Source organism: Heliconius melpomene, chromosome 15 (genome assembly GCF_056956725.1).
Source record: "Heliconius melpomene rosina isolate 202511_hmr_F chromosome 15, ASM5695672v1, whole genome shotgun sequence".
Taxonomy (NCBI): Eukaryota; Metazoa; Arthropoda; class Insecta; order Lepidoptera; family Nymphalidae; genus Heliconius; species Heliconius melpomene.
In genome coordinates this window covers 1903411-1931255 of record NC_140403.1, presented here as the reverse complement: position 1 = coordinate 1931255, position 27845 = coordinate 1903411, and the positions used below count along the sequence as shown (strand labels likewise).

At 34.8% G+C, this 27845-nt stretch overlaps 2 protein-coding genes across 5 annotated transcripts in view; one reads left to right on the top strand and one right to left on the bottom strand.

Moving 5' to 3' along the window:
* Positions 1–1516: 1516 nt before the first annotated feature.
* LOC146531243 (WD repeat-containing protein 13-like) lies at positions 1517–11425 on the top strand. 2 transcript variants are annotated; one of them, XM_085198291.1, is made up of 12 exons: positions 1517–1651; positions 1857–1978; positions 2061–2116; positions 2188–2307; positions 2492–2599; positions 3388–3541; positions 4363–4541; positions 4735–4795; positions 5267–5349; positions 6002–6168; positions 6281–6480; positions 7037–11425. In XM_085198291.1, the coding sequence occupies exons 2-12, from the start codon at positions 1897–1899 to the stop codon at positions 7135–7137; spliced, it is 1311 nt and encodes a 436-aa protein (XP_085054417.1). In that variant the 5' UTR covers positions 1517–1651; positions 1857–1896; the 3' UTR covers positions 7138–11425. The 2 variants fall into 2 exon arrangements, with proteins under 2 accessions (XP_085054417.1, XP_085054416.1); XM_085198290.1 differs by lacking the exon at positions 1517–1651 and having other exon boundaries at positions 1742–1978.
* The window catches only part of LOC146531242 (uncharacterized), a 44736-nt gene continuing 24390 nt past the window's right edge, over positions 7500–27845 (bottom strand). For 2 of the 3 annotated variants that reach the window (XM_085198286.1, XM_085198287.1), the window contains 12 exons: positions 27404–27536; positions 26193–26308; positions 22495–26008; positions 21908–22055; positions 20988–21183; positions 17624–20565; positions 16837–17009; positions 15898–15948; positions 14870–15052; positions 13878–14001; positions 11764–11874; positions 7500–11424 (listed from right to left, as the gene is read on the bottom strand). In XM_085198286.1, the coding sequence (XP_085054412.1) occupies positions 10568–11424; positions 11764–11874; positions 13878–14001; positions 14870–15052; positions 15898–15948; positions 16837–17009; positions 17624–20565; positions 20988–21183; positions 21908–22055; positions 22495–26008; positions 26193–26308; positions 27404–27536 (8548 nt within the window). In that variant the 3' untranslated portion in view covers positions 7500–10567. The remainder of the gene's footprint in view (positions 11425–11763; positions 11875–13877; positions 14002–14869; positions 15053–15897; positions 15949–16836; positions 17010–17623; positions 20566–20987; positions 21184–21907; positions 22056–22494; positions 26009–26192; positions 26309–27403; positions 27537–27845) is intronic. The other variant, XM_085198288.1, reaches the window with a different exon arrangement.

Genomic DNA, 27845 nt, shown 5'->3' with positions numbered 1-27845 from the left:
AATAACCTACAATTATGAAATTTGATAGCTAGCATCTACAGGTAGGAAGTTCAGGAAGAAAATTGAAAATTATACATTTGCGGTTAAGTCTTAAAAAATAATAGCCTTAAAAAGGGGCAAAATTTAGTATTAAAGCTGCTAGTTAAGTTAGATGTAAGATGAAAGGGCTCTGGCTAAGCTAAACCTGAATTTCAGAAGAAGCTCGAGACCTCCAATTTTTGTACCGAACAACCCTTGGTGGGCGAGTTTACCAGTTTTTTTTATAATTCATGCGTGCAGTCGGCGTTCATCGATTTATGACGTTAATAGGCAAAAACACTAACATTACCTTTATCTATCTACATATATAAAATCAAAAGGTCACTCACTCATCACGAAATCTCAGAAACTACAAGTGCTAGGAATCTCAAATTTAACATAGAAGTTATTTATAAGACGTAGGTGCTTGCTAAGACGGGAATTTGCAATATTCGACTTCTAAGGGGCTGTTTTTGGGGTTGAAAGTTTGTATGAAACTTCGTTACTACAAATGCTAGGAGTCTCAAATATTGCATAGTCGTCACTTATAAGGACGTAGGTAGTCATGGATTAATAATATCGTAGTTCACGCAGGCGAAGCCGCGGGAGGGCCGCTAGTTTTAACATATAGGTAGGTACGAGTATAATAGGTACCTGTATAATAGGTACACCATATATCTTGAATGTACCTATTCCCTCCTTATTTACCGAAAGTTATTTTTTACCTATAAGTTTAAAAGTAAGAAGTAATTTTATAACTAAGCTACAAAATAACTTATTTTCTTTTCATTACGCAAGGAATGTTCTGATATTCTATTTTAACCAATTCCAAGAGTTTAGGCACGTTCGTACATTAGTTTACTCAATTTATCGTGAATGTCTTATCTAAAATATTATGCCGAAGAAAGTTCGAGGTTGGAAGTCGGAGGTTAAATAAATGTTTTAAATGGATTTTGATGCTTAATTATTTGATGATGATGCTATCACGCCAATTGCTTTCTTCCCGCGTAAATTCCGATTCTGCTTCTGAAATTCGAGATAAAAAATTGTGTTAATGTTGCTCCACAACTATACTCTATTCACGAAGGCATGAGATAAAAGGTTTCACGGCTTATTTGATATTAATAAGTAGTATAGGTTCCGTTTCTACCTTTTGAAGTATGGAATCCTAAAATAAAATATGCAATCATCAAAATATGCAATTATAAGGTCGTATGTGGATTGCAAGTTGAGGTATATAATATCATGTTTTTATTATTGTAGTATTATTTTGCCAATGTTTTCATTTGCTTAATTATTTTCATTCTATATGTATATGTCTTCTATATTTGGATATTTTTTCAAATACAGTGGCTAATTTTGTTTGAATGTCATTATTCAATAATATAAATCATAAAATACATTTTATTCTTAAGGAGTGTTTTTAAGAATGTATTTAAAAAACGATTAGATATTATAATGTTAGCGTACAAGTGTAAATGTGGGTAGATTTAGGTGAAAAAGATAATAAACGAAAGAAGGCGGAAGTCCTGATTGGAAGGTATCTCGTGTGTAGTGTTGTTATTGAGTGATACATGTCACTTATTGTAATTACGTGGAACCTCTGTCCGAGTACGTTGGAAACATATAGACGGTATGTATTTTGATCGTGTTTATTTTAAAAACGTTAACCGCTTCCGTTTTCTAACAACAGTATAAGTTCCTTGATATATTATCTACTGTAACTGTCAAAACCAGCTGTCTTTGATAAAATGTCAAATAATAAACATAAAAATTCTTAAGCTGCTTTTATTTTAAAATTTAACTTCCAATAAGTATCGTGTAGTCCCATTTCGCAGGACAATTATGATTTAACTAAGAATATAAAGAATCGTAGTGATGGCGGCTGCGTTTCAGCAACAAATATTTGCCCTGGATGCAAGATTTAATGCGTATAGAGCCCCCGGAAACCCAAATTTCAGTAAGGCTAAAGTTCTGTAAACTACTTTAATGTTTATTTTAAATAATGTTTGAAATCTTTTTAATTTCTTGTTTACTTACAGAAACATTATACATACGCCGAAGAAGTCAATTACTTAGAGAAAATGCAAAATTTAAGGTAAATCATATTAACATTTCTTAAATCGAATATTGAATGTTACAAAAACTTGATTTCAATTCGTATTTTAGGACATAGAAACAATAAAAAAATATTTAAATATAAGAAGTCAGCTGCTGCAACGAAGATATGGTGTGCAAGATAATATATCAATAAGCTCATCATCATCAAGACAAAGGTCTAATAGTAAAGTATGTATTATATACATTATATCATTACTTAGTTTTTACTTTTTCTTTTACCAATATAGTCTTAATAATATAAGTATATATAACTTATAAATATTCATAAAAAGTTTAGCACATAACTTAGCATTTTGTGCATAATTGTAAAATTTATGATCAATATGGTCATAATGTTAACTTTATATTTCAGGCAAGCCTACCTATTGAAGAAAGTATTACTATTAACGCTAAGAAAAAGAATGACATGACTATATCCGAAAATTATGCATTTTCTGGAGTTCACCACATATTTGATCAGGTAAAAACATGATATTACATGAATTGAATGTTAATTTGGATATAAAAGAGATCAGTTATTGTAAACAGAAATTGAAGTTGGTTTAATTTAATAACATTACTTGGCTATATGTTATGCATATTAATCTCAGGCGATACAATATTTTTATTTCTCCACACTAGCAAGCCTAAGTTTGGTGTTGAATGCTGTCAACTCAACACACATTGTTTATAACAATATAAAATATTTTATTTCTTTGAATAGGAATCCGACCTATTGTGATTACAGTCTCACACATGAGTCCCTTTGGCCAGAATTGTCTTCAACAACATTTAATGTCAAAAAATTGTATATTATAATGTAATTTCTAAAAAATAGCAGGAATTGGGGGATATCTTTGCCTAGAAGAAAACTGCATTGAAGCAAATTACTTTAAAATAAAAATTAACTATCAATAAATTGTAACTAAATGTATAAAATAAACTATAATTAGCTTGTAAATTCAATTCAATGAAGGCAAATAAAAGAATATTGTTATTATAATACACATGGCCAATTTTGGCGCAAGGGAAAAAGGGTAGCTGTTAACGTGACTGGTTGTGGGTTTGATCCCCATTCAAGGAAATGCAATATTTATTTTCATTTCTTCGCTCTGGTGTCGAGGCCGTCTGGTGCGGCGTTGAGTTCCGCCACTCATCACGCTATGCCTCCTGAGTTCGGTGGAAAGTTGGGAGTGTCTTCACACTAGGTTCCCTCTGCCTATCCTGCCGTGTATGGGATACAGTGTGAAGTAATTTCTCATCTTCCAGCACACACAACAAGTTAGCATGGTAAAATTTGCTAACAACGACCGCACTAAATTGTGTTGTGTGTCCCACGACGGGACGGTGTCCGTATGTGACGTCACAGCGACTCCTCCGCGAGTGTCGTTTATACTCACTGGACATAGCGAACCGGTTACTGGTAATGTGTTTATTTGGACATTTTTAAACTTATTATGTAATATTTTAATAAGGATATGTAGATTTTTTTAGTATCACATTGTATCCGACACTGCCCAGGCAGAGAGACCTAACCTAGCGTTAAACACTCCGTTTCCCATTTTCCGCCTATTTAAGGAGGCATTGTGTATTGATTGGCGGATATGAACGCCGCGAACTTTGAATCGAATTTGACACCAGAGCGAGAAATTAATATTTAATATTTCATTTCCTCTGAGTGAGAATTGAATCCACAATCTGTTGCGCTTACAGCCACACTCTGTGCCCCTGCGCCACGACTGGCCTCAGTCTATTATAGTCCATCTGTAATATATATTTTAAAATATTTCTAGCACCTTAAAATGTACTGATTTCCAATCCACCCAATTTTCGAGACATTGCATACAGACTATATCACAACAATGGCGTGTTTTTTTTTCATTATTATATTAATTAGAAGAAAATGTAATTAACCAGTATATTCTGGTTCTATAAATATGTTCCACTTTCCACTCCTAGCAGAGACATGGTGTGCAGGATCGCTTGCACTTATGATGGAAAATGACTTGGAAAATGACAAAGTGAAAATAATTTAATAATTCCTCAAATGGCAATGGAATCAACAAGTCAGTCAGTCAGTACCCAAATAAATATCCAGCTGCTCATCTTATATTATAAACAGACGCCATTCTATATGTTTTATAGAAAACATATATATTTTTTTATGTAGCACTATTTGAACCTCACTCCCTTGTTTACTGTCCAAGTGCTTTGACTTATGTTGTTAAAAATATATCATTCCAGGCTGTGACTGGTCAGCATCTAACGAAGTGTTGGTGACATGTTCACTAGACGCCATGCTCTTAGTGTGGCGAGTGGGGGGCGAGGGGGAAGGTGCGAGGAGGCTTCGAGGGGTCAGGGACCAATTGTCGTCCCCAATATTGTGTTGTGCCTTCCAACCGGCTAATAATAATATGGTTATTGTATCCTTTTTGTGTCTTTTAGTTTCATCTATAGTGTATATTTCAACTAGCAACCTTAAATTTATACAAAATCTTTACACAAATAGCCTTTGGAAAATAGTGAAAAGTATAAATTAAATTGAGATTTTTTTATGAATTCTTATAAAGCTATGATATTCTTATATATAAAGTTAAAGCTCCTTAACTAATAAAGGCTGGTAATGCAAGAGGAATGGTGGAGGTTCTCAATGTGTCCACAGGAATATATCCTAGAGGTACATAATTGTTTATTTTATTGTTAAATCATATAATAGCATTTTTAGCTCGATAGGCAAAGGGGACCTGAGTGTTAAGACACTTCTGTTCCCCAGTTTCCGACGAATTCTGGAGGCATTGTGCGTTTAGTCACAGTGCCTGCGGCCCTTGGCCATGACTTCCTCCCGAATTCAGCGAAAGTGGGGAGCAGTATCTTAAAACTAGGCTTACTTTGTCTACCTACCCCGCCACGTTGAGTTTCGCCACTCAACACGCAATGCCTCTAGAATTCGGTGGAAAGTGGGGAACAGAAGACTCAGGTTCTTTTCCCACTGTAAAGACCACTATGCCAACAGCTTACTACACATTCGAAAAAAATACAACATGAGCTAAAAGCTACATATATAATTAGAAACAATTTTCAACTATTTATCTATAATATTTATTAATGATGAAATGATATATAGGCCCATTTATTAATTATCACTTAGGTGGTAGCAGTATTTTGGGCGGGCGTGTCACGGCCATTGCGTGCGAGTCCAGCGGCAGAATGTTCTGGGCTGCTAATGATAAGGTACCAATAACATACCTACGTACTTATGATTAGTTTATGACTGTCTTATTTATATTTATCAAAATGGAAAGCAACCAAGTTATGACAGATTGCCATAATATATAAAATCAAAAGTGCTAACGCAAATGGGTAGACCCCAACGTATCATTTCATCCTGTAGGATCGCCAGCTTTCTCACTCTCCCTGGCGCCCAAGGAAGCGCTGGTTAGATGTCGTGATGCAGAACATAAGGTCTAATGGACTAACCACCGAGGGTGTTACAGACCGCGCAAAGTGGAGTAGGTTACTTAACCTACTTAGGAAGGTAGACCCTGGCAGCATACGCCAGGATCAATGCCAGGAAGAAGAAGAACGTAAAGCCTTCCTAATAGTTGAGGACTCAATGATCTGTGAAAAGCTTGATACTTTGGCTTTCGTAAAGACGTCTCCTCGCTGTGCGATCTCTATGGCATTTATCATGGGGAGTGTTCTGGGGAACTGTTTGACCTGTTACCTGCGGCCGCAAAGTTTCAAAGGCCGGCGAAACACCTATAGCCCCTCTGATGTTACACGGGGTCGTTGGCGGCGGTGATCAGGTGACCCGTCGTTTGCCTTATCTTTTTTCATGGAAAGAAAGAGTCCAATTGAACAAATATTTTGTATATATATCCAGGGTATCATAGTGTCGTACGTGGTGTCGGGCGCGGGCTGCCTGAGCAAGCTGCGGCGCTGCGGCGCGGCGGCTGGTGGCGCTGTGTCGTCGCTGGCGTGGAGCCCCTGGTTGGCTCGCCACCCCGCGCTGCTCGTGAGCGCCGCCGACCACTGCCTGTACCTGTTCAGGTAGGTAGTACCTATGTGTCGTCGCTGGCATGGAACCCTAATATTCCTAATAAATCCTAATCATTCTCCTAGGACAACAGACCGTAGACTCATCGCTTAAACAATCCCCCAGGATAACGGACCGCGAGGGCTCCCTGAGCCTGTCCAAGCGGCTGCGTACGGTGCACCGCTCGCACGGCGTGCGCTCCACCTTCTGTCCGCTGATGTCGTTCCGGCGCGGCGTGTGCGTGGTGTCGGGCGCCGAGGACGCCTGCGTCTACTTCATGGATATCGAGGGCCACGAGGACCAGCCTGTTGTTAATAAATTGCAAGGTACGTTATTATTTGCCTAGGATAGGTAGATAGTGAGGGCTAACTAAGACTCTCCTAGCGAAAACACACGCCTGTTGTATGAAACTGAAACAAATAAAATTAAATATGAATTAAAAAATCTCCCATTTTCTTCCACTCGTTTTCTTTTTCGTTTTTTTCGTCGTCCTAGTTAGCCTTTTAATTATTTGAAAGCTGTATCTTTTTTTATTATACTCAATTTTAATTATATGATTAATTATTTTTTTTCTGTTCATTATCATGTCTAGTTAACTTTATTTTTATTTTTGAATGAACCTAAAAAAACATGGGCATCTAAGAGATGGTGGAGGTTACTTTTTTTAAAAAAATATCTTCCCAAGGCGGAGCTGAGCTTTTTATGTAAGAGCTTTTTCTAAGTTTTCAGGCTTAAGATTTTGTTGGTAAAAATTCTGGAGTGAACATGGAACACATATTTCTACGCCATGACCACCCTACATTAAATTTTTACATTTTACAAAAATGTATATTTCTTTCCAAAGTGAGGAATAACAAAAAAATAATCTTATTTTTATTGCAGGTCACGCGTCCCCTGTACTTGGGGTCAGTTTCAGTTACGATGAAAGTCTACTGGCGACGAGCGACGCCTCGGGACTCGTTATCATTTGGAGGAGAGGATAAATATGTAGACAATTTGTTTTTTATGGCTTGATGACTCTGACTTTTAACGCGATGTTTATGAGTTGAATCCCAACTTGGAAAAATAAAGTAAATTTATTCTTAAGTTATATTACACAATACAATACTAAGTCAAATTACTTAGAATAAAAACTAAGGTTCTAAGGCCTGTTTGTTACATCTAATTTTAATCTGAAAAACTATAGTTATGTATAATTATGCTTAATTTATAATATAAGAAACTTGACACATTCTCCATATTAATTTATAAATGTTAGTTAAATTAGACCAATACATAAATGTATAACATTATTGTTTTATTTTCCGTTATCAAAACACGTTGAATGACAGAAATAAAAGTCTCATAAAGTCACAAGTTTTATTAATTATTTATTTTTTCATATAAATACTTTTAAAGACTCGACATAGTCACAATATGAAAAGACTTCCAATGCGAAACATTCACTAAATACCGCCAACATTTCATACAAAAAAAAAACAACAACTTACAAACAATAAATACCATTATAATTGGACAATTCATTCAAATAATTCCTCGTTTCATTTCTAAACTGTTTCAATTCTAGACAAATCCATAGAATGAGTGTTTGAAACTGATTATCTCATAATAATAATAATATAAAAATCTAAATAAATTTTATCGACAATTCAATTAAATCGACCAATAAGTATTCTAATTCCTAACCACAAGAACAAGAAAATGAATATCTACCGCGTATATATTTACACATCCTACGAAACCTGTACATCAACGAAACATCCTAAGAATATATAAAAAAAAAAATTATAAACATCAATCAGAACTTTAAGACATACAAATATAATAAATTTTCTTATTAAAAATAAAGAGAAGGTTTTAAAATAATATTTACACAACTTAATGACATGGAAAATTAATAAGAATTGCACATCGAGCTTGGCGCGTGGACGTTACCGCGTACGAGTCGTTGTCTCCCGTACTGTAATTACAATATAATAAATCGCTTATAATAAAAACATCTTTCACTTAACTACAATTGGCTTGAATTTTGAACGTCACGAAAGGGTGCAGATAACGCAATAATAAATATCTTTTAAAATCAGAGTGGGTCGCTAATATTAAGATATAAATAAAAAAATGCGTCTGCACCCTACAAGAATTTAAAATACCACATATTTAAGAATGTAATGCAATTTGTGCGTGGATGTAACGTCACAAACACTACATAACCATGGAGACTATATATAAGGAGTATCATCTTATATGGTAGAAAATTGAAGTGTCTAGCTGTATGCTGGCCTTATTCAAAACCTCTCGAGTGCCGCTGGTATGGTATGAACGTAGCAATTATAAACGAATTGAAGTATGCCGACTTAAAAAATATTATTGAAGATTAAAGTAGTTAAAATTTGGAATAGTTGTCTAGTACAATATAATACAGTAAAGACAACCTTATAGATTTTTTATGAAAAATATTTTTATGGAAATGTATAAAAATGTTAACAGTAGCGGGATTTGACCGCCGCATTTTGCAGACCGTCTAATTCCTTTTATATTTCTAAAAAAAGCATTGCTTTCCTAAATATGGAATAATTGTAAAAATGTAAAATATTTAAAACTTTTATGAATTTATGAGAAAACGTGTAGCTAGACTGACTCCATATTTCTCGCTTTTTTTAAAGTTACCCTGATGCTAACGGACACTTTTTCATATTATATACAGATGTCACTCCTTATATCTAGTCTTCATGTACATAACATTTAAAACTTAATTCGGATACGCACCATATAACATTTCATTACGTTATTGACCTAATAATTATCATCACCGTCAGTGCAGGACCTTGTAACCACAATTTTGAAGAAAAGAGGTCTTTTTTTTTTGAGAATATGATTACTTGAAGAATCCCCCCCTCTAGTGGTGTAGTGATATATTAGTGTGTATGCACGCTGGGTCGATAAAACAGTATAATAAAAAAGATAAAAAACTACATTAGACCTTTTTAAAATTATATTTATTTATGTTAGGTATACCTTTATGGACACCAGTCTCACACAAAAGCATTTCACTGTTCGCCACTGGTTTCTGTTGCCAAATGTTTATTCAATAAGACCAAGCTTGATTTTTTTATATTATTATTCAAATTAAAAATATTCTTTATTCAAATAGATAGTCTATTTGAATAAATAAGAGGGAGTAAAGTACGGGGTCGTGGGCGGCGGTAGTCACCGTCAGGTGATCCGAACGCTCGTTTGCCTTGTCCTTTTTCCATAAAGAAAAAAAATATAAAAAAAAAGCTACCACCGGTTCAGAAGGCAGTTCTGCTCAGAAAAGCCGGCAAGAAACTCAATAGTTGCTCTTTTCAAAGTCAATGGTATAATTTAATTATTACATTATTATTCACGATGCTTTTAACTAAGTTTTCCTGACTACTGTAAAAAAAAAAACGTAATTTCACATTTAGTAGTTCCTGCACCAACGTTATTTTTAATACAATGTGCATATCCGAACTCCGGGAGTATAACATACAAATCTAGATTATCTACGAAGTTAGAAATAATTAAAAAAAAAAAACAGTTACGTATGAAAAATCTACCAAGTACAAGTTCTCTATCGCTGTATAAAACTGAGTAGGCCAATGGGTCTCCAACTTATGTTACCTAATCGTTTATCATTAAATTACAATAATAATAAATTTTTATATTATAGAAGCGCTATATCTACATAATATTATAATATAATAAAAAATAATTCACGGCTATTTGTACCTTAGTTGTGTGGAGTATCACTGGAAGGGTGGTCATTAGGAAACAGTAATTTTTTCTTCCATTACCGCGGCACCGCGTCTGGTTGTGAGTTCGATTTGCTCTCTAGGGAAAGAATTATTTTCATTTCCGAGGTCTGATGACAAGACAAAGCGCGGAAATAAGTTCTGCTTCTCAACAATCGATGTCTTGAATATCCGTCGGTGCGTGGAGAAAGTAGTATCTTAAAAGGGAATCTAGAAGAGGTTCCCTGTACTCTACTATATGAGGGGAGATTAATCTACAATTTCAATAAAAAAAATCATAAAACTTGTAATAACTTGTAAAGTGTATAAATAGTAACCTGTATGAGAAAATGTAATTCGATATGTATATGTATAAAAAGTGTCATGCAAAAGAAAACGAAAGAAACAAAATAAAATAGAAAAATAGTAATACGATAAAAAATATTGAGAAACACTTAATAAATTAAATAAAGATTGTTGGTAATCTTATTGTAATGGCGTTCGTGGCGTGAAAGAACGAACGGGAAAGAACTTAGAGCCAAGGAATACCATTTAAAATAAACCAAGGGCCTCAAAAAAAAACTTTTCTTTTCATCTTTCCCCCATTCGTTAACACCACTTATATACAATTACAAATCTAGACACTACTCTAAACCTCTATCTAGGACATATTAGACGCAGGTTTCCTTTCCAGGGTCGCCTTGGAACTGCTCTCGATACCTGAATCTTCATCACCACTGTCCAGGACTGTTCCTTCACCCTTAACAGGTTCTACTTTCTGGTTATCTTCTTTAACTTCCGTTTCAGGTTCCTGTATATCGTCAGTTAAAATAATGTTGGTTTCTGGTTCAGTATTTTGTTGAGGCTTAGCATTAGTTTTTCCGAAAGTTGAAAACGTCGGTTCCGGCATAATATCCTCAGCTTCCTCAGTAGTGGATAGTGACATAGTGATTATTGGTGTATCGTCCGTCATCACTAGAGGTGTCGTAGTGACTTCTTTCTCCTCTCTCCGTTTAGGTTTATCCAGTACAAAATTAAACACTCTGTTGTGTCTCGGAGAGGGAATATGCGGTGACGGTGGTAAATCTAACTTCAGTTTATCTCTAGTATGTCTTAGACCTCCTAAGGCCTCGCCTCCAGGAGAACTCGGACTAACAGATTCACTCGAGCTGGCACTATCAATCGACCTCCACGATGTCGTATCCGAATCTAGAAGTTTCTTTTTATAATCATCATCAGTTATAGACCCAGGAGTTATGTCTTCAACACCCGAATCCGGAGTAGTGAAGTCCAAAGAGGGGCTACGCGTTTGAGACAAAGCTGTGGTTGTGGGGATAATTGTGGGGGTGGGTAATGGTGAGGGGGGAGGGGGGAACTCCTCGCTAAGCTCGTCGGAGAAGTCGCGGTCAAGAGACGGCTTGATGTGCATCCCGGGGAAGAACTGGCTGGTTGTTGACATAACGCCTAGGCTCTCGAAGGGGCGCGCTGATGATGATATGAAAAAGTCTTCGTCGTAATCTGTTGAAATTTATATTTTATAATTATGAGGGCATAAATGTAACTATGTTTTGACTGTTATTGGATGACAGAAAATATAAAACACAACAAATATAAATGAATGGGAACAAAGTGGTTCTAGTTTTTCGGAGGGAGATCATAATGTTCCACTTCCAACCATCACAAACAAATTAAATTAACTAATCTTATTTTGCTTCCGAATTGAAAAACAGTTCAGAATCACGACCACTCTAACGGAAGTGTACATTCAAGACTACGAGAGAGAGAAAGAGATGAAGAATCTTACCCCTTACATCATATTAGACATAAAAAAAGAAAACTAAAAAATTCGGCACTCACCAGCCCCAAAAGCAATCCCTGCCCTCAATGGGAACAGGTCATGTGGGTTTAGTGCTCCCAATAGCTGTCCGTAACCTAACTCCGCATCCTCCGCGCTGGACGGGTCCCAATCTGAAAACGTAAATTATATTCGTAAGTAAATTATTAGTATATTTAAGGTGCTTACAAGCATTCTAAACAGAATGAATGGGTGTAGTGATTACTTTGTATCGTATAAAGTATATACGAGGCCGTCATGACATAGTGGTATAGTCTGGCAAATATGTTATTGATAATGGGAAGCACGCGCGGCAAATTGCGCAGAAAGCGTATTTTGATGTCTGCACATAGACACCCGCTCACGCCGGACCGATTCCCCGTTAGGGCTCGCGGGGAATCGTTGCGGGGTGTGACCGGGCTACGGTACAGTCGAGTGCAACGCTATCAGTTCATTACTATGAAATATGAATATAATATCATATGATAGCATCATATATGCGGAATGGCGTAGTAGAGCATATTTATCTAGTAATATTATAAAAATTAGTAAAAAACACCAAAGCAACATGCAAAATGAAGATATGGTAAATTAAATAAAAAACTAAATTAAATTATTATAATGAGGCCACATACAAATCTTCTCAATCCAAATTCAATAAAAAAAGTAAAATTTAAAAAGTAAATTTAATATATAAAACAAGCAAACAAATACAAGATTTTGGCGTTAGGCAACATGCAAAATCAACTTATGGGTAAGTAAAAATTTTTTTAAATAATGGAAATAGAGGTCTTAACAAATAAATGATGTTAATAAATTATATCTCCAAATTAAATCAAAATTTTATTACCGTTTTATTTAAAACGTTAATTAATGCATGCAAGAAAGTAAAAAATAAAAATTAACAAATAATAAAGCAAATAATCAAAACGGTAAAAGGCATTTTTGTTTACAATTAATTATATTCTTGTTTGAACAATATAGTGTGAGCTCGATAGTACCTTTAAAGACGTGTGGGTGCGAATTTCCTGTAAGGACGTAGCGCTCACACTGACGCACAGTAACTTGTATGGCAAAGGGATACCTCACTCTCATTTTTTTTTTCCCCAAAATTTATTTAAATAATTTACCCAATATTTTTTTTATATATATAATCTTAAATATTGCCACATATTTCTTTATCCATATTGCATTGTATATAAGCTTGTATTATGCATACTGAATGTTTATGTTGTACATAAGTGTGTATATATATATATATATATAGATAAATATCATGTGCCATTAGATATATAAGCAGAAGCTTAGAATTGATTAATTATTTATTGACAAAAAAAAATGATTATACTTTTCGGGCTAGTCTTGATTTTATTCTCGACAACAATGTATGGAACAGCTGATTATTTTTCGATATTTACGTATCCTCATAAAATTTTCGTTTTGTATAATTAACTACAACATAAACATGATAGACAGATATTTTAATTATCGTATAGGTAAATGTGATTTGCTAAGCGTGGGGTAAAACAACATAACAGGGTAACACTGATCGAACGTTCTCTGCGCATAGTATACTGCGCAATTTGCCGTGCGTGCTTCCCATTATCAATAACATATTTGCCAGACTATACAAGCGTGTAATCGCGACGGTTGCTGGTTGGATTTCCTATCGGGGGAATTAATAGAAATTTATTAATATGAATCTAATAAAAAATATAAAATATATTCAAATATAGACTCACTAAAATCAAATAAATTAAAAACCAAAGATAGGATGTAAAAAATAACTTAACATTAAAAATGAATAATTTAAAATAAATAAAAAAATATAAAAATAAAAAATAATTTAACATTTTGGGCTATATTAACTCACCAGACAGCTAAACAAATTAAAAAAGAATGTACAACAAATAAAAATTAAAACAAAAAACACACAATGACATAAAAATAATAATTTTAAATCAAACTATTTTAATCTATTTATGGGTCTACCCGTGACCACGGACTACTGTAGTGTTCGAAACGTCCGGTTTCCAAAAATGTTCTAATCTTAAATATACACGATTAATCCGATTAAAATAGATCAATTTAAAATGTGTAATAATCGTGAAAATCAAAGAAAATAATAAATTCTAACCGGTATAAGTAGAGAAGTCGGGCAGGTAGGCGGGCGAGTCCGCGTCGAGGTCGGGCGCCTCGCGCGGGTACTCGTACACGCAGTGGTACTTTTGACGTTTGAACACCACATGCTTTTTGTTGTCCTAAAGTATGGAAAAAGAAATATCAGCTTTACGCTGTTTTTTCAAGTCGTCGTGGCGCAGTGCGTCTGTACTATGAACTCGATTCGTGGTTCCTAGTTTGATTCCCACACGGTGGAATGATTATATTTAAAATTATTTTCAATTTCCGTGACATAGACAAAGCACCGCAGCATTCATTTCCGATAATGGAAACGAAGTCTCAAAAATAGTACCCGATAGTATTGTGAATTTGTTTTTTTTTTACTTATTTATTTTAATATGATTTAACATCAAAACTAAAAAGAAAAATTCCTTACCCGACAGAATTATTATAAATAGGATTATTAATACCGCTTTATTATTTAATTTAAGTACAACAACCACATAATTATGTATATTTCCTGTAATACCGAAAAAACAAAAATACATCATACAATATGAGTGGTGTGGCATAATTTATTTTTATAACAAAAACATTTCCACAAGGAAAACATTTTGAAAAATAATTTAAAACAGCGACTTTTTTAATAACTTGAAGTTGTGTTTTATGCATTGAAGTTGTGTTTTATTCATTTTTGTAAATATTATATTCTATATACTAAATAAAAATACCAGCCAAAGCTTCAAAAATACCCATCGCGACGTAGTCTAACTACAGACACGATAGTTCTACTAGACTAGACTAAACTAAAATAATTCTTATAATTACTTTTCTTATAATTCTTTATTTAATTATAAATGTTTTGCTCTGGTAGACATAGTAAGGTGTTGACTTTCAACAGCAACAGTGTCTGAAATTTGAGCGGAAAAAGTGTTTTCCCATTATATTATTACCTTGCTATGAGCGAAACAAACCTTAAAAGTAAAAAAAAAAATATCCAATTCATACCTGAGGCTGTTCCAAGCTCCTCAAAGAAGACTTAGAAGGTGTTGCGCTGCAGTCCCACGAGGAGGGTACAAATTCCACTTCATCCCCTTCAGACCCTGAACCGGAATCCTGGCCTGATGAAGGAGCGTCACCCTCACCAGCACCTTCATCCGTAGCGCTTGGTTGAGAACCACTGTCTCGTTGCTATAGAAGTATATATGGGAAAAAAATTAAAGCTTGCTACAGTATGGTCGGCAAGTCGTGGCCACTCTGAAGTTAGCTAATTTTTATTTTTTTAATATTTTCTTCCCGAGTAAACAACACGTTCGGAAAGCCTAACTACAGGGCGGCCACAACTGATTGAGCTTCGTATGCTCCTCGTATCAGTTCTAAATGATATGAGTAAATAGATACCTTCTGATGTGACTTTTTGACCAAAAACAAATAATATTAAATTATATTTTTAACTGAAATAGTTTGTCATGGATTCACTAAGTGTAACTTTAAGCTGTAAATGAAATTTTCAAAAAAGTAACATTTAATTAAACAGCCTACAAATGTCTAAGTGAGTGAGATATATAAAATATACATTTATAAAGTTAGTGTTGAAAAAAAAATGGAACAAGCTATGGTTGTGACGATGGTAATAACATACAAAAATAAGAATATTTAAAAGTTTGAATCAGTAATGTTGTTCGACAGATCAAAAACCCGTAAATAATATTTAATTAAAACTAAACATTTTCTGAGTTTACGAAGATGATCACTAATCACTGTTATTTGTCACATTTATTAGATAAATAGTATTATATCGATTACACTAATCCTGTCAAGGGGTAATAGACCAAATAAGACCTTTAGATAATAGTGTTGTTATCGACATATTGGTTTATTGATTGTAATTTAAAATCAGATTATAGAGATATATAAAGGTTATATAAATTGTCATTTATAACATTTTCTTAATAAATTTTTATTAAACCAAACAACATAACTATTCCCAATAACATAAAAAACACAACAAAAACAACATAAAAACACAAACTTACGTGTTCAAAGTGCGTGGTCGGCACTAGCGACGTCTCGTGGCCGTCGCCGTCCTGGCGCCACACACACATACACATGTTTTACATATATACATACATGCACACACCGACACCGGGGTTTTATATATTTGTATAGATATGTACAACGAAAATTATATAGTTGCATAATGACATAAAATCCTAGAATTCAGTAGTAGGTAATAAGTAATATAAAAGTTTAAATTGTTTTTAAATAATAATTATAATTATTATTATAAAAATAATTGTACATATCTATAATAAAAAATATTAAAGGAGTATTAACACTAGGGAAAAGTTTGAGGGGCTCAGATAAAACAAGCGAGTATATTACATATGTATTAATATAAAATTTATTTCGAACATCATAATAATCATAAAATTATTCATATAAGTATTATTTAAATTTTTGAAATAATTTTATTTTAATACATAGTTCATTAAAATTTTACTTCATAAACATAAATCTATCCCACCACAGGCTGGAATGCATAAGTAAAAACATTAAAATACACACACACAAAAAAGAAAATACAAAATTAATTAATTGCCCTAAAATACATATATATATATATATATTGTATAGTGATATATAATTAGCTGTATTATTAAAAAAAACAAAACCACACCATTTCCTCAAAACTCAACTACCAACAAAAAAACGGACCCATAAAGAAATTTTTTAAGGTATCTTTACTTTGGATTTATTTTTGATGTTTTCAAATTTGAACAAATAAAAGTAAAAAATATGTCTTATTTTTAAAAAATAAAAGCAAACCGAACAACATGACACCAACATTAGAAAACAAATTGAAAGTGCTATCACCCAACATTAGCGCTTTTACCAAATAAATAAAAAACAAAAAAAAATCTAAATTCAAAAATCGAACACACAAACGTCAAAACACATCACGCCACACCAACCTTCCATATGAACTCGCCACTGGATGAATTAGAGTGAGTGTCGCTATCGCTGTCCCACTCTTTCAGTACGTCGGCGGAGGGGCCGGGCTTGCTGTCCTGCTCGCACTCGGGTGAGGTCGGGTCGGTGGGCGAGTCTTGTGTGAACGACGTTGTCATTATTTCTGTGGCTGGACCTGGGTTAGTTCAGTTAAATTGCATTAATACGTATTCAGCTGAGTACAATACGGTTGATGTGTCGTGAAGATTGTACACTTCAACTCGAAAAAATAATCAAAAGTAAGAAAAATCAATAATATTCAATCTGCACTGTCGTCTTCTACCTAGTTCACGGTCAAGCCACGAGTCATCGACCGTGTTGTAGTTAGGTTTTGTCGCATATAGCGTAGATAGAGACAGAGAGTAATGTTAAAACTCCATTCTACGCTTTGTTTAGTATTCATTTAGATATGGAATGAAGACCGGTGTGTATCAAAATAAACTCACTATTTAAAATAATCACCTCAATGTTTTTATTTTTATATATTATTGCAATATGTAAATATAATATGCAAATGTTTATAGTTTGAGGAAATGAAATATTTTCACTTTCATGCTCTGATAACAAGACAAAGCACAGCGTTGAATTTCGCAACTCAACAAGCAATGCCTCTAGAATTCAGCGGAAAGTAACGAAAGTTAAGAAGTGTCTTAATGGGAACCAAGTGTCTACTCACTAGATTACCAGCCTACTATGCCTACCCACTATGCACGGGACACAGCTAAGAAGAAAATTATAAAAATATGTTACCTGTAAATCTTATGTCACTTAAAAGTGGAAAAAAAGAATCACGCTGGCAATATTTCTTTTCATTTTGTAAAAAATCATTTGTTACAGACGCCAATTGCTTTTCTTCCTTTACGACGCTCACGTCAGACTTATCTGTAGTCTCTTCCTTGCTTTTGCTAGATCCTACTAAATTCTTAGTAGATTTCGATTCCATTTCGATTGATTTCTCAGAATTAACTTTTTGTTCGTCTTTGTCGGGTAAGCCTATATCGTTATCGTCAACATTGCTCTCAACTAGCTCTTCAAAAGTTTCGTTTAAGAAATTAACGGTCGCAAATAATTCGTTAGTTCCGTTGCACAATGTGTCCAGAGCTTTTTGTTCCGTTAGCGATACAATGGGTTCTTTAGTAGCTTTATTTTCGATCTCTTTATTATCTTGCATGGACCCTACAAGTTCTACAGCTGCACTTTCAATAATACTGTTTGGATTTTCTCTATTTTCATTTTCTAGAAAATCAAGAATCAAATCTTCTTTACTATGACCGTTTATTTTTTCCGCGTTCGTGTTCTCGGTTTGCCATACATTTTTCGATTGGTATCCACTCGCATGGGAATCATATGTGCTGTTAACATCTGTACGGTTAACTTTTGTGTGCGAATCAAAAGTTCTGTTCGGACTAAGTTTGCTCGCTATTAAAGGGATTTCCGTTATAATTATCGAGTGCGGTTGTTCCGTTTCATCCTCCCTGTCAAGATCCGTATAGAGAACTGTTTGAGATTCAAATAAATTCCTTATGTTAGGTGAGAGGATAAGAGATTCAGGTTGAGTAACCATGTGGCTGTCAAAGTGACTGGTGGTTTCTAATTCCGAATTCGTTATAACCGTTAAGAGTTCACTGGACCTCCTCTCGCTTTTCAACAAAAGTGAACTTGCGTCGATCAGTGATGATAGGTCTTGAGGGCGACTTTTCACCGAGCTCTCGAAATTCCGAAAATTCTCTGAGCTAGTTTCACTCTCCACACTTTGACTAGATGTCTCTTTTGAGTGGATGTCTTGAGGTTTCGTTACGGCTGAGCTCTCAAAATCCGAATATGTGGGAGTTTTATTAACTGAAATATCTGTCGTTTGATGGCAACTGAGCGTTTTGTTGTCTCCTTCAAGTAAAATCTCAGAACTGGCCCCGTTGCTCAAGTTCGATGAAATATCTTGTGGTCTGATTTCAGCGGACTGATAAAACATCTGGAAATTTGGTACATTGTTTGAAATACAGTCCGAAGTGTCCACTTTAGTTTGAGGTAGCTCTAGTAGTATAGGCTCAATATTTTCACTCTCCACAGTTTGACTAGATTTCTCTTTTGAGTGGATGTCTTGAGGTTGCGTTTTGGCTGAGCTCTCAAAATCCGAATATGTGGGAGTTTTATTAACTGAAATAACTGTCGTTTGATGGCAACTGAGCGTTTTGCTGTCTCCTTCAAGTAAAATCTCAGAACTGGCCCCGTTGCTCAAGTTCGACAAAATATCTTGCGGTCTGATTTCAGCGGACTGAAAAAACATCTGGAAATTTGGTACATTGTTTGGAATACAGTCCGAAGTGTCCACTTTAGTTTGAGGTAGCTCTAGTGGTATAGGCTCAATATTTTCACTCTCCACACTTTGACTAGATGTCTCTTTTGAGTGGATGTCTTGAGGTTTCGTTACGGCTGAGCTCTCAAAATCCGAATATATGGGCGTTTTATTAATTGAAATATCTGTCGTTTGATGGCTATTGAGCATTTTGCTGTCTTCTTCAAGCAAAATCTCAGAGCTGGCCTCGTTGCTCAAGTTCGATGAAATATCTTGCGTTCTGATTTCTGCGGGCTGAAAAAACATCTGTAAATTTGGTACATTGTTTGAAAAACAGTTTGAAGTGTCCACTTTAGTTTGAGGTAGCTCTAGTGGTACAGGCTCAATATTTTCACCATCTTGGACAGTGTCGAAGAGTGGTGTACTTGTTACTGGAAGGGCCATGTTCCTAAAATGAAGATTTGGACTATTATTCACTTCGACCGCAACTGGACTGTCTTCATTTTTTGTTATTTCTCCCGAATTATCTGTAAGACATGACATGTCCACACTTTCCATTTTCTTTAAACGAGACTCTGAAGTTTGTGGGCTTTCAATAGCACTGAATTCTTTCTTTTCCAACTGTTTCGGTGGTGTGAAGTGAAACTCATCTCCTATCGGAAATTTTCGTACCAACTCAGGCTGGGGTAACTTCCATGGGTCCTCCATACCGGATGCTAGTTCCATAGTACAGTTGGAATATGAGGGCAAGCCCGACATGAGAGTACAATACGCTAAATCTTTAGTTTGAGATTTTGTGGAATCATTTAAATCCGATTTAGTCACTACAGAGGGGGTAACGACATCCGTTTTGAGTTTCGTATATGTGTAATTGTCGTTTGCCGTAATGGAATCCGGTGAGAAAGTTTCGCAAACTTCAGATTTACTATCGTGAACAATATACGTGGAGCAGTGACTGACTTCTTTCTCATCATCATTGTGAGTGAGTGTGTCCTCACTCTCGCTTTTATCCTTCTCTTCGAAGTCCATGGGACAATCGGGATCCACGACGAGATCATCGAAGTTTTCTTCAACATTATATAATGTGTCGTTCGAACACCACAAATCTATGCTTGTAGCTTTCGACAAGCATTGGGTTTCGGATGGTTTGGAGGACTTTGCATCTGTTGGAACGGTCGTTTTCGAGAATGTAGATACTCCTAAAGCGTTATCCGAAATTTCCGGTGCAGATGTATCTGTGGTTGGACTTAGGAGGAAAGGTGAAACTTGCGATAGTCTCTCGCAGATTGACTCTTTCTCTTCGTCGTTCTTAGTGTAGGTTTTGTCGTCGATTGGCGATTGAATTTCTGGTATTTTCTTTAATGGACTGGCGTTCAGGCTGTCTGCGCTCATTGTGATTCTGTAAAAATTATTGACACGTACAATAATACAGATTCGTAAAAAATGTCTATATATCAGAATAGTTACAATATTGTGCATTCATTTTTGGGTCTCATTTTTCACGCTATACATATTGCAATACAGAATTCCTATTACAAAAGGGGATTTTCTTCTATACTTTTGACACGTCAAATATATTTTCGATTTTAACTTATTTTCATTACTCTCTGACAAATGTTATGCTTATGTCATGCTTATAAATATCTTTTTGAACTAAATGTATACAGAAATAATACTAAAAAATGTGATCAATATTAAGGTTATGAAATATTTTATAGATATATAAAAAAACTTTACTACTACTATTACATGTATATCACACATTTGTTTTCACCAAAGGCGGGATACAGCAGCATATTCTGAAAAAAATAAAAATCTTACTCTTTACTACTCAATCCTTCCTTATGTATAGTAAACGTGTGATTAAACGAGTTCTCTTTCGACTGTATAGTGTATGTCGAGTGAGAATGTTGATACGGAGCGTTGGCCCCAGTTGGTAGGTCAGTGACTTCATCTGTTGAATTGTTACAGGGTTCCGGATACGAGGCCGATGACTCGGTACGAATTGAGATGTTCCCTGCGAATTCGAAATTTTAATATGTTATTTATATGTTTAAAATGAAAAAAATGAATAAAATTTTCTACTACAGTTCAATTGTATTAATGTGAAACTTTGGGATGTTCAGCTTCACGCTCTATCCTACAAATAGCAGAGTAGACAGATGGAACTTAGTGTTAAGAAACTCCGTACGCCACTTTCCGCTGCTAGAGACAATGCGTATTAAGTGACGGAACACAACGTAGCGCTTTGCCTTGTCACCGGAGCCAAGAAATGAAAATATACATATGCAAGGTGGAGCTCAACGCCGTGCTTTTAATTAAATGAATATAAATTACAGTATCAAACTTTTCTACTGTTATTAAATTATTTTGAAACAACATGTTAATATGTTCTTTAACATATTCTTTAAATTATAATTTGTATTTAAAATTGTATTGCTATATTATTTTTATTAATTTATAAATCTTTTAAATTTTTATAAGAGACACTGATAAAACCAAAATAAGCAATTCTTGATAATAATAAATTTCAAATATAAGTAAATTAACATTGTGGTTTCAATTTCCAATCGTGGGAATGACCTATTTCCACTGATTGTGCGGAAATGCAGTATCTTAATATGATTCAAGGTATTGCGTTTTCCATTTCTCTTAATACGGCGTCTAGCTAGAAAAAATATTTCAAATGGAAAAATATTCAAATCTTAACATCTACAATTGAATAAACAACAAAAACTAACATTGATCATCATTCTCATAGGCATTTAACTGCATCTTTGTCTCTTCAGCGATCGGGGACAAAGCACCATAAGTGAACATTAGTTCTGGTGGAGGTGGAAGTTCTGACCAGTCCGCTTCTACTGGCAGTGGGGGTTCTATACCTGCTACCTGTAACATAAAAACCTATATTTTAGTGACTAGCAACCAACACGCCGCTCCGTCCGCTTAAACTTATTGTTACACTATAGCCAAATTATGTATAATTATATATTGCCTATATGTTATTCTGACGCATAGCATAATGCATCAGAATATATTACTGTAAAAAAATATATGTTATATATTTATATAAATTATTGTAAAGTTGCATACAAATCCGTTCAGTAGTTTTAGTGTGAAAGTGGAAGAAACATTTATAATATTTGTAGTATAGGATAAGTTGCTACAAACAGACCTTTACTTATTACACTGGCACAGTGGAATTGTCTGACTGTAAAGGCAATGGTTGTGGGTGCATTTCTACTCGAGAGAATATTTTTTTTAACTCTATGTCTACCATTAAATGATGTGACATGTTTTAAAAAAAAAAGAAATATATATATATTACCTGAGCTAATGGCAATTTTAGTTCTAATTCATTTCTCAATTCCTTCATTCGTTCTTCGTCGATCACTAGATCCTCCCCCACATCCTCAACGGACCCCCCATTCCCCGCCAAATAAGATTCTGGTAAAGCATCGTTATCTCTTAACATTGAATCGTTTAACGTTATACCCTCTTCAGTCAACGGCCCCGAGTATTCAATATTCATGTTATTCTCATTGTCCGCCATCGCCAACTTAGTAGTCATTTGTAGATCTATCTGATTCAAATCCACTACTTCGTTTTTAGAATCGTTTGCATCAAGATTTCGATCAACTACGTATTTCTGTTGGGATGTTGACGCTAGAAAATTTCCCGGTGAATTTGGCGGCGTCAGTGGCGATACTCGTTTTTCAGTGGAAGATTGTTCATCTGTTTCATCTGTGTTTATAGGTGTTTGAGATTCAGGTTTCGCTTCACTTAGAGTAGCTATTTCGTCGAAGTGCATTTCATCAGGTATTATGTCTGGCACTTCGTTTAGAAAATTACCATCACACAACGGCGATGGTGTTTCGAGATTAATTTCGCTAAAGTGCAATGAGAACGCTAGCAATTCCTCTTTGGGGAGATCAGTCAATTCGGGCACTGATTTGATGGTTTTAAATAATTCAAGGCTGCAATGTTCAAAAGGGCCAAGTACTACTGAACTGTTTTCATCATATGTGTCTGTGTGATGACTTTTTGATGGAGATTCAAAAGGGCTGATATTTTCTGTGATACATCTTTGTTCTTGCTTCATTAGAGACCCTGTGGTATATTCAGGTACTTTTGTTTCAGATAGTTCGGTATTTTCTTGTGCTTCTAAAGTATTCTCGTGAGATGGATCACTACCTTTCGGAGTACTGGTACATATATTATCCTTAACTTCTATATGTCGGCTACTAATACTTTTCTCTGTATTCAAGAAATCACTATTTTCTTTTATAATACTAGGCAGATCTAAATATACGGTAGATTCATTTTTGGTGAGATCGCAAGGAGCTTCGCTGTTGGACGTTTCTAGACAAGATTGTATTATATATTTAACATTTTCATCTACGCTGCTGTCTTTAAGTATTTTACTATCAGTATCATTAATGAGATCCATATATATCGTAGTGTCGTTAGGTTTGACAGTTCCCACTTCGTTAGCATCAGATCTGGATTTCGTTATTTCATCTAACCTATATGTGACGTCCTCAACGATACTCGACTCGGCTTGGGAGATGGAACCAACATTATCATCACTACTTTGTACTTCTTCAGGCCTAGCTTCAAGTGATTGCAGATCAATATTAACATCTAAGAGGGAGACTTCTCTAGAAACTTCTATATAATTTTGTACTGTTTCAGGTTGCTCTGTAGTTTCAATACTTTCTAAATGGTTGGTTACTACGTCCATATTCCCAATTTGCTCATCATACCGTTCAAAACTAACATTAACGTTTATGTCTTTAAAAGAATCTGCAACCTTTTCTGACTTAATACTTATTGATTGATTATTTTCTTGAAGTTGAGATTTATTTAATTCCTCCAACTCGTTCAGATCTTTTATTACTAAGGAGATACTGTCTTCAGATATTATTTCATCTCTTACATGTTTTTTATTATCAGATATATGATGCTTCATTAAAGAGATATCTTCTTGCTGAATTGTATCTCTTATCATTATCATATGATCATTATTAATTTTGGATTCAACTATGTCTGCCGATATATCATTATTGCTGACTACATTATTTTCTTTAATATTTTTTTCAACAGTTGAACTGGACATTGAAGGCACATCATTTATCATACTTGACTTTGTTTCTTCAAATCTCATGGGACTTGGTGATGGTAAACTTTTATCTGATGGACAATTTTTAATATCTTTGGAAGGAATTTTAATGTCTGATTGAAATGTTTTCCTTTCACTAACATTGTGTTTATCATCAAATAATATATCCGGTACCCGATCTACGACGATTTCTTCAGTTTCCAAATAATCTGTTACTTCTTGGTAAGATAATACAGGTTCATTTTTTTCATGTATAATACTTATGTCATTGATTACTTCGTCTTGAGGATTATCTTCTGTCGCGAGACTTTCTTCCTTTAAACATTTTATAGGCTCATTTTCATTAAAAATACTTTGTCTGACTAGCGAATTTAAAGGTTCTTTAGGTATACTAGCGAATTCTACAGGCAAATTTGTATCCGAACTAAACTTATTCATATCTTCAGTTTGCTCTTCATTTTGAGTTGGCATAAAATATTGATTTTCTATATAACCTATTTCATTGCTTATAAACGCTGTACTAATATCTACTGACTTGGTATCTGTACTAGTTCTACTATCTGTAAATTTATTATCATATGATGTTTGACAGTCTTGTTTTAAAATCACTTGTTCATTACTTACACTAGGCATTGACGCTACACATAATTCCTTCAACTTAGGTACATTACTATCACTACTATCTACGCTACTTTCTTTTGGCAAATCACTATGAATATTAAAAACATTTATTTTCCTAATATTTTGTTCGATATCTGTTTCTTTTGAAATATTATTAGAGATATCCAAATCTTTAATAGGCGTTTCCGGTGTAATATTCTCAAGTGTCTGTTGGCTTAGAGAATCACTATGTCGTTCAAAAGAATGGCTCAACGTGCCAACAGTATCACGATCTAATTCATCATCATCACAAGGCTCAGTCTCTGACTTCGAATCGAAACCGGTATCGAGAATGTTCTGGAAGTTACTAATTCCTGGGGACTTCACCATACTAGTTTGCATCGGATAATCCTTCTTGCACTCTAAACTCAAATTATCTCTCGAAGGACTCGCTTGGTGACTCGATTCGGAGCTCGATGTTTTTTCCGAATTGAGTATATTATCGAGATTCTTTATAACATCGCTGACATCTTTGTAATAACTGACATCGTCCTGGCTATCCGTTATGATATCTTTTAGCCACGGATCAACTGAACTGTCCGATCGATCCTGTTCCTTCTCTTTATCCTCTAAATTAATATTTCCTTGATGACATTCCAGCGCCGGCGTTTCATTGTGCGTGAGGTAGATATTCCTGACATCTTCTAAAGAACCATGTAAATTGGTCAGACTTTCCGATTTAATTTGTATTGAAAGAGGATCTCTATCCGACATAATACTGCTAGATCTCGAAACAGCGGTATCCATTTCAACACTGAGTGAATCTTGTATAGTGTGGCCATTATCAAAATCCTCATCTGAACCTCTAAAATCTGAGAAATTTGACGTCATGGACGTAGATGGGGCGTGTATTATGGCGACATGCTCGTCTAACTTCGGTATTGTATTAGGTTTGAGTCTCTGCCACCTCTCTTCAAAGTCGTTGCTGGCGTAGCCGTCATCTTTGGAAGAATTCGAATTTGAATGGTTCGCGTGTAAATGATGTAAGAGCGCGTGGACTTGGGACGCGGTGGGACGTAGTTCGGGGTTTGGATTCCAGCATAGCTGCATAACTTGGTATCTGGAATTAGAAGTTAGTGTTATTTCATTAGAAAAAAACAAACTTAAAGCCCAGAAACAATCTTAGAATGTCAGTTTATAAGTTTCTTACTCATACATATGCAATATTAAAATAGAAAAATGAATGTTTGTTGTCAAGACGTTATGGCAGCAGATATAGCAATGAACATATAACAAATACTTACAAATGGCTTCTATAAGGGCACGGCAGGTCAGGTGGGGGCGGCGCATCGGGCGGGGCGGCGCCCCACGCACACATCTCCCACACCAGCGTGCCCAGCGAGTGTATGTCGCTCGACGTCTGGAATCAAATACTCTCATTAATTATAATTAATATACACAGTAAGGTCGATAGCTCGTGACCACAGTGAAGTTAGCTGCAGATGGTTGCGAATATTTTATTTTATGTTGTCTTACTAGTGACTATTTACTTCCAGAATGAACAATGAGCAAAATTTAGAAAACATTACTACACCCTGTAGTTCCAGTGTAGCCACATCTTTACAGCCATACTATATGCAGCAAAGTAAAAACAAGAGTAGTCATTTCACATATTAATATATAGAATATTAATACAAAATCTTAAGGGGATCGGTGTTTGTACTTAAAATATATTTAAAAATATATATATATATATTGACCAAAAACAATGATTTTTTTTAAATTTTTGTCTGTTTTTTCAGTTCGTCTATGCGTTTGTTATCGCTAATCTCAGAATTGGCTTCACTGATTTAAATGCGGTTTTCACTATTTTCACTATTGGATTCTGGCAAGCTTCCGTTAACATCTAGGATTCGGTGCAATCGGTTCATAAAAAAAAAAGTCATGTCAATTTAAATTACTTAGTTCGACAAATATGCGAATTGCCGCAACAGTTATTTTTATACAACTGTTTCTCTGAATTGACTGAATCTTTAGTTTTCATTCATTATGTTATTTGTATATTGGTAAAACACCGACATTTTCATACTGTTATTTGTATATTGGTAAAACACCGACATTTCAAGATTCAGGATTGGGGAAAAACTGCGCTTGCCGTGCACGTGTACTTACCATCTACCTAATACCATTTATTTTATTTGATTATAGATAAATTGCTTTTCATAACTTTTGAATCTTCTTATGGGAGCTAGAAAAATATAACCCTAATTCACTAATTCTTACATTAGAAATCTTAGGTACATTATAATATATATTAAAACAGAAATGTACATTACAATGTATTAAGTAAATAATTCGGTAGTTAAGTATTCAAGTTTAAGTTTAAGTAAGGTAAGTTAAGTGTTGCCTACAAAATTCGGCGGAAATTGGGAAACGCAATGTTTTAACACTAGGTTTCCTTTGCCTACCCTGGTGTATGCGGAATACAGCGTGACGCTAATTTATATATACTTACAGTGTAAACGGGCTGATTCCTTATAATTTCCGGCGCTTGATAGTTATGTTGAGGCTCACTTCTGGAATAATGGCCGATGACTGCACGGGGGTTGTCCGTACCACGAATCAATACGTTGCCGCTCCAGAGATAACTGCAAAAAAAATAGTAGATTATAATTATAAGCCAAATAAAAGATTTTTTTATATCATCAGAAACAAATTTTATAAATTTTAAAGTTAAATTTCAAAGGAAACTGAAACAATTCCATACATTTTTTGGGCCCAGAATGTAAAGAGATAAAAAAGGTATGATTTAAAATTCAGCTTCATTACTCCCTCCCTGAAAATTCTATAAATTTTGGTAATCTGAGAGCTGAGTACCTAGAAATTTGTACACCGGCTCCTCCTGTCGAATCTTCTACATGGCGATACCTTGCTCGATGTATTCGACATTCTCAGAA